This window comes from Lepisosteus oculatus, chromosome 3 (genome assembly GCF_040954835.1).
Source record: "Lepisosteus oculatus isolate fLepOcu1 chromosome 3, fLepOcu1.hap2, whole genome shotgun sequence".
Taxonomy (NCBI): Eukaryota; Metazoa; Chordata; class Actinopteri; order Semionotiformes; family Lepisosteidae; genus Lepisosteus; species Lepisosteus oculatus.
Window position 1 is genome coordinate 22,667,406 of NC_090698.1, and position 15,430 is coordinate 22,682,835.

At 35.8% G+C, this 15,430-nt stretch overlaps 1 protein-coding gene across 1 annotated transcript in view; it reads right to left on the bottom strand.

Moving 5' to 3' along the window:
• dapk1 (death-associated protein kinase 1) overlaps nt 1-11,171 on the bottom strand; it is a 70,386-nt gene extending 59,215 nt beyond the window's left edge. The window contains exons 1-2 of the mRNA XM_015340129.2: nt 10,920-11,171; nt 10,084-10,256 (exon numbers count right to left, since the gene is read on the bottom strand). Coding sequence (XP_015195615.2) covers nt 10,084-10,145 — 62 coding nt within the window. The 5' untranslated portion in view covers nt 10,146-10,256; nt 10,920-11,171. The remainder of the gene's footprint in view (nt 1-10,083; nt 10,257-10,919) is intronic.
• Nucleotides 11,172-15,430: the final 4,259 nt, after the last annotated feature.

Here is a 15,430-nt window from a genome sequence, read left to right on the forward strand (position 1 = left end):
CGTCGGCTGCCCGCGGCCTGTCTGCCTGTATTGCGGTGACTCAGAGGACAGTCAGTGCCAGGCAGGCTGGGAGTGTACACGTTGTGAAAGTGTTAACACACTGTGTTTTACGAACTGCGGGATGTTCAAGCAGTTCATGGGGATGAAGGGAAAACCCGTTAGGGAAGGCAATGATAGCAAGTGGCTTTTTGATTCACTGCGCTCCAGACTGACGGGCACAAACCTGGAAAAGCAGTTGTGAGTAGCAACATCATCAATACCAGCTAACATCACACGCCTCACCAAAGAGAAGCAGTTCCAGCCATCACATTAGGGGTGAGTTAATTAAATGTTTGACCAAATATAGCAGGCTTATTTTTAAATTGAGAATTTTGTATGGCCCACGAATGATGTTATAAATATCCAAATGGCCCTTGGCAGAAAAAAGGTTCCCCACCCCTGATCTACAGCGACAGAATAATAAATACATTTCTGGGCATTGCTTTTAAGCTGTTGCTTAAAATCACCAATTTCCTCCACTCATCTAGAAACTGTTCTAGCCGAAAAACTCACCAACTGGAATAGGTTGCGCTTCTCTGGGCACATCTCCTCCGTGACCTCTTGCATACACTGCTTAATAATCTCACCGTCTGGAAAGGGTTTGTCAGCTGCTGCTAGAAGCTGCAATATTTGATAACTAGCTTGGATAGTCTCACCATTTTCTTCAATTTTTTTCTCTTGAACAATTTTTGCTGCCACTCAAGTGACTTTTTCAACTGTTCTAATTTTTATCTCCTTCCACCTCCTGTGTATTCCAAAAGCTTAGCCTGATGTTTTGTCTCGTAATGTCTTTTTATGTTTCCTGACAGATAAGACACTACCTTCCCTTTAAAGGGACATAAAAGTTTTCTCCTGACCATTTGTCAATGAATTTTCGACCCTCTGCATCGATTTTCCTTTTATTTGACATGGCAGGAATTACAGTCAGCCTTGTCAGTTATAAGTAATAGCATACACTAGACGTCATTTGTGTGACTGAGCCAATCACAGTAGGCAACAAAAATTCAAATGAATTTACAGTAAGAATCAGTTGTAGCACAGACGTATGTAACCTAGGCTAAAACTGATGTCTGATAGGCTAAAAGTAAAATTGCAATAGGTGTTCTGCAATTGACCGTTAGTGTTGAGAGAGAGCACTGGCAGAAGATTTTCAAAATCTGATGCAAAAAGTAACCCTCGAGATTCAAACAGTAGTGATCTGCGGGCCACTGAGAAACGTTCAGTGGGCCGGATTTTACCGATCCCTGTCTTAAGGTAAAACAAAGTTGTATTATTAAGAGTATAATGAAACGTCTGGCAGGAATGGGTGAAAAGACAGCTGAAGTAAGCTTTGGATGCTCAGGTATGGAAAATTAATAAATCACTATCATCCCAGCAAAGATTTTTGAATGTTTTGTCTACAAATGAACTTTTATGGAAGTGAGAATGCAACAAGTAAGGCTGCTTGTGATGAGAGGAAGAAGCTCAATTAGGAGAAGACTTATAAGCTTTTGGAAGCCTTATGGGAGTAGGCTAAGTTGTAGGAGTGGATAAGGAGTGGGTTAGAGTTAGGCGTGGCTCTCAACAGAGAGACAGTATAGAGTACCAAATTCAAATAAATATATTTATAAGAAGTCTTTTGTCCCTTCTGCAATAAAACTGCTCAATTAATGTATATACTGTAGTCTCTCTCCTACTACTACTACTACCTATTAATTTTTAATTAAGTACTGTTGTGATTTCATTTACCTCATGTGATTTAATGTAACTTTTATGTTTTGCACACATTTCCACAGTGGTGGACAGTAAAGTATCTATCTATAGTCATGCAGGAGTTACGTTTTGGTAATTCTTATTTCCGGGTCTTATTTTCATTTTGGAGATATAATTAGTAATGGAAGTTTTCTGATTTTTTTAGATGATGATGGATAGATATTATATCTATCACCTTGTTTATGAATAACTTAATAAACACCCTTAAGAACCTTGTTTATGAATAACTTAATAAACACCCTAAAGAACACCCTCTGTTGATTAGTGAAGAGCAGACATGTTAAGAAAAATGGCAGGCTCCATGTACATTCCTATAAAATTAGATAGATAGAGGCTACCATAACACAGATGAGGTATCTTAATGCGGGAGTTGGGATATTTCTGCAAAAGAATCATATTTATTAGAGCAGCATTTTGAGAATGCAATGGTTCTTCAGGGGATGAAAGCAGTCATCGCAGAAAGGAATATGACTCTGCTGTTAATGAATAATTTGCACCTAATTTCCTGTTTGCAATTGGTGACTGAAGTGATGTGGCAGTGTAGGAAAGGCACAGAAGACGTGAATGTAATGAGAAACAAAGCAGCGTCCTTGACAAATTATGTGCATAGCATAAATAAGGCAGCCAAGAATGGACAAGAATTCACGTTTGCACTATAACTGGAATTGGAGTATCAGTTTGCAGTGAGAAACAAGGTAATTAATTGAGGTTTCTCCTGAGTTACAAAGGCACAGAAGATGTGAAAGTTGAAAATACAGGTAGATACATAATATATGGACAGTAAAGAGCAGAGACGCTGGCTTGTTGATACTGGATAAAGGAGAATAATTTTGCAGAAAGATTAATAATAAACTGTTTCTGTCAAAATACTTGAGCTGTAGACCCAGTAGACCAAACTGGTTGCGAGTAAAAAGGAAAGCAGACAAGGAGATGATCAGACAACTACAGCTAGGGAGGTAGACAAACCAAAGAATGAAGGACAGGAACTATGCAAAGAGGATGGCAATGGAAATGGCTGCCACTAAGGCCATAAATGTGGGACCCGAACAGAAGGGGCCGTCCGTGGGGACACAAGAATTGGAGTATCAGTTTGCAGTGAGAAACAAGGTCATTAATTGAGGTTTCTCCTGAGCTACAAAGGCACAGAGAAGTGAAAGTTGACAATACAGGTAGATACAGGTAGAAGAGGAATATGTAGGAGGGGAAGAAAGAAATTCAGGGGAACTGCTGTATCCAGTGTGTAATCCCTAGAGTGAGAATAGGGTAGAGGCAGGAAATATAGAGAAGTAACTAGGCAAGGCTATGTTGTCTGGGTCATGGCTGGGAGGTAAAGTTAGATTTAATAGGTAAGAGCACATGAGAGCTATCCAAACTCTTCATTTACCTAATTTTTCTTGTGAGGATGTAATGGGGGTTTCTACAAATACGTCCCTATCTGAACCAAAAATACGGTTAATATCATACCATAGAGTAAATGTCCTGGAAAAGTTGGCATTCCTCATGGATATATTCTGTTTTTGGGCCCCATTAAGAGCATCTTTTGTTGATACATACTGCCAGTCTGAAATTGTCATTTCCATGAAATGGTAAAACAGTGCATACCGGCTGCCATCAAACCAGCTGGATTACTATACCATTATGGAAGGGTGTCTTCCATTTCAAAACATTCCCTGCTTTCTGCACATTAGACAAACAGCTTCAGACACGGTCATCCCTCTTACTAAACATCATGAAGAGTCATGAAGTCAAAATATCTATTGTTGGTTCATGATCATACAGATTTGGGATTTACTTTCCAGCTATGGTGTTAACAGGCAGCAGGTGCTCTTCCTAGTTTGCTAGGGATACTGTGGATTATTTTAGTGTAAGGAATTAATTCATTGGTCCAGGTTCAAATCCTCCACTTCCGCTATCTTGGCTTTAATATTTACTCTTTGTTACACATCCACACAATAAATATTAATATTTACCCATTTTCTTCAGGCTTGCTATGTATAATGATCCACATTCCTTTGACAGTGAATATCTACACGAAAACCTAAGTCTTTTGGGAAAATGTTATATTTATTGATAAAACAAATATATTGTAAGTCACAGATACAGGATTCACTCCTGGTCTCCCAGCAAACAAGCCTCTCTTCATACTCGCACATCACATTTCTTCTTTTGCTTGAATTTCACCCCAGGCAGTGTTATTAAACTCTACTTTACACATAACAACCAAGTACCTCTTTTTTTGTGGGCTTACATGTCACTATCTGTTGTCTACTCTAATGGTACAATTCCCATGAAAAGTCATAACTCATAAACATAAATGACAAGGAGACGCCTCCCAATGAAGAAAACTATAGCACTTCAGCACGTTAGCACTATTATTTGATTGGAAATATTGTATATATTTATAGGCACATTGGTACACAGACATAACCCATGACAAAACTAATGCTAGCTCGTCTTAGAATGGGACTACAGAGGAAAACCAAGTTCCCTACATTTTTATAGTCTGAACGCTAATCTGAGTGTAATGTGTTTGGAAGTTTGTATAAACTCAGAATTCAGCATTTTTCCCCATAATATCCAATTAGATTGCTGGAATGTCTCAAAAGCATTGTAAGTGAAATCTAGGTCACTCTGTGGGACATGCTTTCCTTTTCTGCATAACATTATAAGGGTGGGTGTGCTTTAGCTCGTATAATGGAATTAAGAAGTGAAAATTTATTTCCTTTGCATTGCTCATTCTTTTTAAAGGGAAACATTCTAAGAATAATATTTAAACAATGTTTTCTTTTACAGGAACAAAACTTCTCCATATTGGGGTTTGTAATACACGATAAAGTGTCACAAATTATCACAGTCATACAATACCCCCCACACACACTCATTTGCATAGGAACCCCCCACCCAAAAAGATACAAAAGCAATGAGAATGTCATTCTGTGATTAAGCTAGTGGCTATCTATCAATGTGAAATATGTAATAAAATATATACACAGGAACTTATCCAATATGACAAACATATTTATACAAATGAATGTTAATATCAGAAAACTAAGTAAGTAAAAAGGGTTAGATTCTAAATTTCTTGTATTTGCACAGCCATTTGAAAAGCAATGCTTTTTTATTACAAACACTGGTTTTAATGAACAGTTAGAATTCACTTCCTGGGTAATGTATTACTCACTTGGATACATTTGTGTTCACAATTTTCATGGAAAAGTTTATTTATATTTCATTCTAAAAAGCATTCATTTAAAAGAAATGTTAACCGTTTATCTATTAAATAAAACCTTATGTAGAAGAGAGACAAACATCTGTTTGGACTGCAGTTCTTGGGAACATCCAGTAATATTTTAGCAGAGCAGTATCAATATAACAATAATGCTTAAGGTTACACAACTTTACTCAACACAAATAACTTTATCACATATTTAACACCAAGAATTTCTACAACATGTGGGCACATTGCATAAGTCTCAGAGGATCTACTGTAGCAATCAGCCACATTTTGCAACTATTAAGTCAGTATTTTTTTAAAAGCAAGCATATTCATGCAACATTATCTTTTGTCAGTTATAAGGGGACATATTGCAGGTATTAATTGTACTTTAAGGAAAAGATAACACAATAGCAACATTCATAAAACAGACATTTCTGAACAAATGTTCAGAAATTGCAGCCTACAGCCTTTTTATAACAAAGGAAAAAAACACAAACCAACTACACATCTTAATTAACAGTGAAATTATTTTTTTAATCTTGAACCACCAGTGAAATGAAACCACTTCATACAGATGGTATGAAAATTACAGCTTAAAGGGGAACTATGATCTTCCTCTTTCCACATTTAACAAAACTGCATAAAAATATTCATCTATAATACTATATTAAAATGATGGGTGGAGGCTTAGAATTTACTGATGTATGTATTGATGTGTTAATGCTGCAGTTCTTTATCTACTACATAATTGGTTTACATATGCAATTTGCAACTCATCAACTGTCTTTGGCAATACTTCATGTGATCATGCCAATAAAGAGCACTTCAATTTGAATCTGAAATCTGAAGACCAAGTTTATGTACTTATTGTATTAACAAAACAAGTGACCTTCAGTGCAATCTTCCAAAATTGTAATTAGAACCTTCCTGATCACCTGAAAACAACCACTTGATTCTATCATCTGACAAAACTCCCAAACCTTAGCCTTATTTTCATTCAAAATAATTACAGGTCACACAGAAAAATGTGGAGAAAATCATAGTTTATTGTCTAGTGCAGGCCTAATTGGTATTCTGATGTGGATGTAAGCGCAAATAGAGTTGGGAGAATTCTACAAAGGTCTATGAATGCAAAGTAAGTAAAAGCTCAGAGACTCATTCAAGAGACCAAGTCCATTATAGAACCCTTGGCAAGAGGCTTTTTGAATAATGAAAAGAAACTATCACATTAATTTTTTTCTGTGGTCAAATACCCCAGCAGCAAGATCAAGAGGGGATATACATTTAATTCTAAATTAAGTGACACAGTGTCAACACCATTACAAAAATAATCAGAAACCTGAAAATTCAGATTCTCTAGGAAGAAGAAAAACAAGAGCACCTTTAGGTTTATAGTAAAATTAACATAAGTACTTTATTAATTGCCCCAACAATTGAAAGTAAAAATAATTTTGCATGGAAAAGTTATCATACAAAAATGTTTTTTGAAATAAAAGCATACCAAGTGCTGTTTAAATCCTAAAACCTAGCTCTATTACCTTGGCTGTCACATCAAAATGAAAAGTCTTCCCAACTCAGACACTAGGGGCTCGCAGTTCACATTTTACTCATATGTTCATATTCCCCTCAGACCTGCAGAAGTGTTAATCAAAATTCACTTTAATCAAGTAAACTGCTCAAAGCCTTAATGAGAAAAGATTAAAATGTATTTAGAGAATAATACTTTAAATATTCCATAAAGAAAGCACTTTATTAACCAGGAATAGAACACGATTCCCTCGAAAACTTTACATTTCCCTGTGCAGTTCACATCTAGCTTTCAGTGCCAAAGTGGAGGGAGGTTCCAGTGCTTTAAATTTTAAACTCTTTCCTCTCAAGCCTTGGGTTGCACTTGTTCTGACAGGCTATAAGGAAGCATTTAATATACCAGTTCTTCTGCAATTTTCTCCAGTTAATCAATAACACCTGCAGAAAAAAATGTACCCGATATACAAGATACTGAATAACAATGGAACCCTAAACTTAACCTTTTTACCTATTTGACAAATATTTTTCATGTTGTAAAAGAAATTGCTAATTTGCTTTAAAAATGTGAATATAACTTTTCTGTAACTGGTGCACATGTAGTCTTTAAACTCTTGTCTTTCACGGAATCAGGAGCGTGTTTAATTCAATTATCTACATATCACTGGGAACAGTCTCTTTGACAACTTCTGATCTCCTAGTTTGAATTGCTATATGCAACCAGATGTACAATGCACATCATTCTACTGTCTATTTAGTTATTTGTAAGGCGGCTTAATCTTTCATTATCTAGGGCTTTGTAACCTTCTTTTTCAAAGTCTCAACTCGAGATGAGCCGTTTTTCTTTTCAGCAAAACCTAAAGGCACAACAGTTCACTCCAGAATATTGTGAAATGCCAACAAGCTTCAGAGGGTTTGTTGCAGAAATATTTGTGCTAAGTCACAGAACAGATATCCTTGCCATTCATGTTGCATATAAAATTAGGTTTACAAAACTCTACCACTATTACCACTGTTTTGTGGGTTTAAAGCCCTTTTTCAAGAACACAAATTCCACTTATCATTGTGAAGGACGTTTTTGTTAATTATTAAGCTGATGCACCAACCAAACATGCAATGACCAGGGTAAGCACTTATATTTTACTTTCAGGGGTAATGACCAAATATTTTCACTACAGACCAAGACCTAAGTGAAAGGAACAGAGCCAAAATTGCTCTCAATTTACCACACGATCAAAGTACTTATTCTTAAAGCTTCAGAGGTCTCTGAAATGTATTGAGAATGTCAATTTGAAACATATCACTGGCCACTCAAAACAGCAGGCAACAGGGGTATGCCACATAACCATCTAGCACTGGTATAAATTACAAGAAATAAAAAAACATTAGCCAGGACCAAAAGTAGAGTGGACTGCAGAAATAACAGTAAGAAGAAAAGAAAAGCATTACTACTTACTGTGTAAGGTACTGCATGCTGTTCAATGTTAAATGGACAGATTATGTGAGTAATAATAATAATTTACTTTTTTCTTTCTACAGCAGCCTATATCAAAAGACAAATTGAATGTAATCTTTGGAATCTTCCATGAACAGGCTAGGTCAAGTTCTGGAATCGTTAGCTTTCAAAAATCCAGATGAGCAACAATCAGTTCCAATACTTCTCAATAGGAACCACCATGGACCAGCAGACTGAAAAAAAATGCCTTTGCTATCACGACCTTTATCGCCCATAGCTGAACCTTTCTAATATTTATTAGAAATGCTGGTACTGAATGAAGCCAAACAAAACTGAGAGGTAAGAAGAAAGATTTCTTCTTGGAATAACTGAATATTAACATTTCAGCTGGTGCAGATGCTCTTCTTTAGTGTAAACTCCATTAAGCAGTACACCTACACACATTTTAAAAATAGCAATGAAAGAATGGGAAGACAGGTGGTGAAATAACATGGACTGTCTGTAACCATGACATGAAAAGTAATAATATGTCAGTCACAAATTTATAAGTGAACCCACAGTTAAACTATAAGCTGTTGCACTTGCATTCAACACAAATAGCCTCTTTTAGCTCTGTTCTTTTCAATCCGTAATCTGATACTGCTTTAGACAAACTGTGTTCCCTTTGCATAGTGGTCAATGGAGTAGATGAGAAGAGCCCATAAAAATTGTCAAATAACATTGGTATTTACCCTAGTACACTGAAATTTTAACTGGTTTCATAAGGGTTGTTGTATAAATAAGATTTGTTTCCCTTTAGCATTCTACCTCTGATGCAACACAGCAGGTGAATATGCTGGAGTTGTTACGTTTTTCCCTTTTAAAGGAAAAAAAAAACAAAAACACATTATCACAAAGCAACCATTTTGTAATAATACTGATTAGTCAATTTGTTTAACAATAAAAGTGTTATGGGGAGTGTTGATACATACTAAGCAGCATAGAAACATATTTTTACAATCTAAAATTAATAACAATCCATCCATATTGGTGCACAGATATAGTGAAACAAACTGTAGTGAACAGTATAAGCAATTTGAAATCTGCTTATACTCCTGAACAAATAACAACATATTAAATGTGCAGGATCTATTATTTTCACCAACATAAAAGTTCAGTACGCACATTCCCAGATTTTTTACTACTGAAAAAGTTCATTTGCACAAATCCAGAATAAAAAACAACTCTTACATATGTATACCACAGTCATTCAAATGGTTCCCCATAACAGAAAAAAATGAAGGTAATGTATTAAACACCTCTTTATGACAGCAACATTCATCCTTTGATTACCAGTCCTTTTAATATCCATTTATTTAAAGAAAGTTCAACTGTTTTGATAATCTAACAAGGAATAACCAACATTTTACATTATGCACAAGTAGCACTAGCTGGCCAGTGGAGTTTTTTAGAGTCACGAACTCCATCTTATGTTTCAATGTTTATTAACGCATGTACATAGTATACGGAGTAAAAACAGGAACCTGAATATACATGGCACATATATCTAGATTTTAACACAGAAGGATTGTAAATTCACATTCATCTATTATTTCATTTCCAATTAATATACTTAGATGATTTAATGAATGAAGATCAAGATGTCACTGAGTGGGGAAAATACAGTATTTCCTTCAAGCTTTCTCAAAAAGAGGAACTACTGAACTTGCAGCGCCTGTGAGGCAGTTATTAAATCCCTCTTTTACAGAGTCTTCTCAAAAGGAAATTGAACTGAAAAGGCAAATCAATATCTAAACACAAACTGTCTCTTTACTTTCAGTCTTTTTGTTCAGCGTCATTGCCTACTATCCGTGCAATGCAACAGGCCATTTGTAAAGCATTTATCCCCGGAAATAAAATCAATTTACATTTCATTTTCTATGCAGTACATCTCAGAGTATACCTTACAATTTTCATCTGCTTTAAGGTTTATCTAAACTGGTGAAATATGTATTTATAACAACACATGCCATGCCACAATGGTTCTTCATTACTTCAGTTAAACTTGCCAGAGGATAAAATAGCAAATAAATTAAGCGACACTCTTTTTGCTTACCTTCCAAGCTCTTCTCCGATTTCATAATAATCTTCAACATTTTCCTGCTTAAAGGTGGTCATGGTGGTAGCCACTTCTGATCCTGGGATTCCCAAATCAGCACCCAGCGATTTCAGCAGCCCATCTCTTATCAGCCTCTTGACATTTCAAACCGACCCCCACTCATACTGGGTCTAGGAGAATAAGAATTGGTTTACAATATTTCAACCTCTTCTCACAGGTGGTACAGGGAATTTGTACAAACGGAAGACAGACGTGATTTTTAATGAACTACTCGAGCAACTTAATACATTCTATTAGAAGCGGGTTTTATTTTCTAAAACAGCAGTTTCTGCAGCCCACTAAAAACTGTGAAGGTAGACTCAATCGCCTTTTACACTTCTACTCCCCCCGTTGTTAGATTTTTTTTCTGAATTATATTTACTCTTTCCATCCAGTACCGATGTCTCAAACGTCCACCTTTCGGAAAGACATCGTGTAACCCCGACCAGGAAGCTACATAAATTCCTCATTAAAAGCTTTGCGGTTGCTTGGAGAGCAGACCTTGGAGAGGAGCAGGGTACTCACATCCCTAGCGAAACACAAACGAATTGTTCGTTCTCTACAAAATCTCCCGAATACACAAGGGGGAACCAGGTGATTAAACCTCATACACAATCATCGGAAACATCGGTAACGTCATGAAAATGTATATGCATTTGTGTGTACACACCTCGTGCATTCAGCAATTTCAATTGAAGAACTCGGCTACGGCCTTATTTCTTCTCTTTATGTCCAGGAACTGCGGACAAATACATCTGAAAATCCAGCACCGGATAAAGACAAAAAAGAAGTACCTTTGAATCCAAACTGCCGTCAATTTCCAGGTAGCTGGTGTTCCCCGGAAACAAGGGTTGCAAAATGCGCGTTTTCCTAAGAAGACATTAAAAAGGAATGTTGCAGGAAATGGGAGGACTGTAACAATGTCTGTATTAATACTGTGGCGTTCGCTGCGTGTGTTCTATGTGTTACACACAGTACTGGTGTGTTTCGGTCTCAAGGAGGCAGCATAGTGCGGTAACCCAGGAGAAATACACACTCGCCTAACCAATGAGAGAGCTGTAGTATTAACGCCAAGAAACGACCCTGACTTTTTATTAAAGCCCTCTGTCAAATTTTGAGACCTAAAGTGCGATAAGCCAGTGCATGAAAGGGAAAGATGAATCCCTCGGGTGTCTGGACATATAATAAACACATCTTTCCTTTCATGCACTGGCTTATCGCACTTTAGGTCTCAAAATTTGACAGAGGGCTTTAATAAAAAGTTTGGATATGAATTTGAATTTCCGTATTCATTAACTTGTTACATTCTATATTTCAACATTCATATTTTGTGTGAATAATGAGATTAACACAGTTCCTCTTAGAAATGCTGGAGGTTTTTGTAAAGGTCGGTGATTTTGTTCCTAGTTTCCTTTAGGCACTGCATTAACAGGTTAAAAAAGGAGAAAGACATACCGACCAGTTTATGTAAGTCATTCGTGTGTGACGTATCCTCAGCAAAACCAAACCTGAAAAACATGTTTTTTGTTGTTATTGAATTTTTGTGTTGACTGAGTTCCCTGATGTGTGTTACAGCATATTGCTGATTTGACATACTGTTACATTATAATTAAAGTTTTCTACAATTTCTTTTAAGATCTTATTACTTATCAGTTACTTATGAATTTTTATAAACAAAATAAAATCTCTGATATTTCCAGAACTGAAACTCAAATTAAATGAAGAGGCAAGAACTGTCCAGGCATATTAACTTCCAAAGCTGACCACCAGAAATTGCTAATAATATCTTCATCAAAATAACCTACAACAAATTAGTATGATAAGTGGCTTTGATTTTTTTAAACTCAAAAGTCCTTTTCCTACTTTTGAATCTGCAGGGAAAAGACAAAATATAAATACCAATACTATAGGCAAGGAAGAATAGAAAGTAAAAACCAGTTCTCTCGGAAAATAAAGTAATGCAAACAGAATCCTTTTTTTAGTCTCCAGTTAAGAGACATGCAAAACAACAGGCAAAACTGCAAAACGTGTCCAAAAATAAGTCAACAAGGAAGATAAGAAAATAATTCTTACAGTTAGAGAGGAACTAAAACAGGTCTGACAAGATTTTTTTTCTGAAAACAGAACTAAAACTTTATATTGCAGGCGTCACAGGACAAGAGAGGATGTCAGTTTTATACCTGGTGTACTGACCTTTTTATAACAGACATGACAAAAGTAAAGGAACTAGTAAAGGTTTATTCCACTGCTGAAAATAAACATTGAGTCTCTTTTCTTTTCAGCGTGTAATAAATCCTTTGCAGCCTACACATGCTGATGCAGTTACCTACTTGAACTTAATGACACAGCTAAATACATTATACTGTACTTATTATCATTTGTCATCAGTAGGAGATCTGCTGTCTACTAGGCTAGTTTACAAAGTAGTCGTGTGTGGCCTACAACTGGAAACAATACAAGTTGTACATCTGTGACAAATCCTTTGCAACTGGTTGCAGATGCTGTCTTGAGGGATTCTGTTCCTTTCCTCTCATTGAACCTAGACAAGTATGTGCCCATTCAGTGCTCTATAATCTCTAGGTACCACATGTAATCCCAGCTCATCTCACTGCTCATGTTCAATGGGGGTGAAGTCTGTAGTCTCAACTTTCAAGAAAGCTGTGTAACACAAGCATCATGGGAATGTGCTCTATGCTGTTGGAATGTTGCCATGTGAGGATGAGACTGTAGGAAGGACAACAAGTGAGACTTGATCAATGTAGGGATGTGTGGTCAGGTTGCCACCAATCACTGTAAAAGGAGTTCAACTAGACAGTCCTGCCCAGACCTTCACACTTGGACTTCATAGGTAATAGCTATTGATGAGGTGGCATGACTCGTGGTCCCCCCGATTGTGGCCTGTCATTCATAGACTTCATCTTGAGGTTGGAAAATGCTGGCCCCAACAAGTGACTGCCCAATCCAAGCTGTACACATCAATTCAGTCCAGCCACCAGCATATCATCCAGCATTTGTATGACTGGGTTTTATTTCATATGATCATGGTCGTTCGTTTCATTTGGTCGTTCTGCATAGTATTTTTAAAAATACTTCAAAAAATATTTTTTAAAGCATTTGCAATCTTTTTTTTTCTGGGCTATAGGATGATGATGATTGATGTTTTACTTAATGCTGCGGATTCTGCCATTCACATTTATTATGAATCTGTATATCATGTATCTCTAATTTCACATTTTTAATCTTCCTAAATAGTTGTTTTGCATGTCTCCATTAGCCCTAGTTTGAATTCTGAAATGGAAGGGTTGTCCAGCTATGCACAAGTTATGGGAAACCAAAGGTAGCTAGAAAGCACCAGTAAAAAGCTTGTTTAAAAGGACATATCAATTGATTTAAATTTGCAGTAGCTGATACATTCACTAATATTCTCAAATAATGTTTCAAGCAAAAGCTATATACCATAACAATGCAAGAACTACGAATAAACTATTTTTCTCTCTTTTTTTTACTTGGCATTTGGCATTGGGTTTTTCTTAAGGTTGTTTTATTCAAAAACATAAAAAAGAATTAAATTAAATGTGACCCATTTTTAGATCTTAGAAAGAAAGGATTTTTCCCCCAATTAAGTACTGTTTGCCACATTCTGATGTGGTGCATATTTTAACTACTACTGTGAGAAGGGTTCGTAATATTCTCAGTAAGCTCACATGATAATGATACATTTTTTTATTTTGTGTGCTGAAGAGCTGGTCTATGAGAAATGTGCAGGGAAATTTAAACCGCTGTCAAAAGTAATATTTCCGGATTACACTGGTAAATATTACATCACCGTCTTGTAAAGGGGTTCAAACTCATGTAATATCCATGTCATTACATCATTACTCTGAAAGGCTGTAGTTGTTAGTGTCGTTCTTCTTAGTTCAGTTCATTTTCTTCTTGTTATTTCTGTCCAGTCAAACTGCTTCCTGAATTTGTATCCCAGCATAACCTGCATTCTTGATTTGCTATTTATTTTTCTGCTGGCACACTGTAGTTCTTTGTTTGCTCTTGTCATGTCAGCTGTGCACAAGGCTAATGTTGATAAAGATGATTCCAAAGTGGGTTTTTTTTGTCTCTGTGACTATTTTAGTTATAGTCAATTCACAAAACATGGGTATTTTAATGTGATTTGTATTCTTAATTAAATCCTTAATCAAATGAAGCTTAATTTATACAAGTTAAACAGCATTAATCAGATACAGTATGTGGGCACTAAATCAGGGTTTGAGAAGGTGGTCAGAGGAGGATTTTGTAAATCATTTACCCATCTGATCAAACAGATCAGAATTTTAATATATTCTCCAATTAACAGAAGGGCTTTAGATATTTAGCATAGTAATGCACTTCATACAACATTTTAAAATCAAAAGCATTTTGTATTTTTATCACAGTTACCTCAATTATTCTACAGCCTGTATTAGCAACAGTATAAACTAAAGAAATGTTGAGTTCTTTTCTTTTGCCATGTGCGTTTTGTAGAAATGTTTTTCTATGAACAAACAGAAAGCAGGACAAGGTTAATACAAGGAAATCAGTAACTTTAATATAAGGAAGTAACTTCAACCTGAGTTTACTGTGGAATGTATCAAGAAGGTAATCATGTTACTAAACATTTTCACCCTTCGAAAACAATACATAAGAAGAATGCTCATAAAATTGTAAGGTTTTGATAACAATTCAAACTTTCAGTTCTACCCTCAAACACAGTTTTGTGAAAATTAAAAGTCATTCATGTTTGTTTGTTTTTTCAAATAGATAGTTTTGTGATTGCAGGTAAGACTCAGTTGAGGACAATTTATTTCAACTAGGGAACTATGGGAAGGAATCTTTAGAACAGGCCAGATTTGGTAGAATCATATAAACTCAGGGTTGTTTTTTGTTTTTAAAAAATCTCAAAACCAATAAGACATCAAGTAATTCATTAATCTTTTGTATTTCATATATAAATGCTTATATCACATGCATAAGGAATAAAATGCAAGATCTTACAGCATTAGTTGTGATATTAAAGAAATAACTACAAAATGGCTAGGGAGGAGAATAACAGGGATAATTAAAAAATAATGGATATCAAGCATTTTTTAAAGGGCATGGTAGATAAAAGGGGTGACAGGCAGTGGGGGTGTGGGGTGGGGGGTCTATATATCAAGAACTAAACCAATGCTAGTATAAAGAGATAAAACTTCAGTCACAAACAATAATGCATCACATTAATCCAATGTTTCAAAATGTGTATGACAAACTTACAGAAGGAAATTTAAATAAGAAA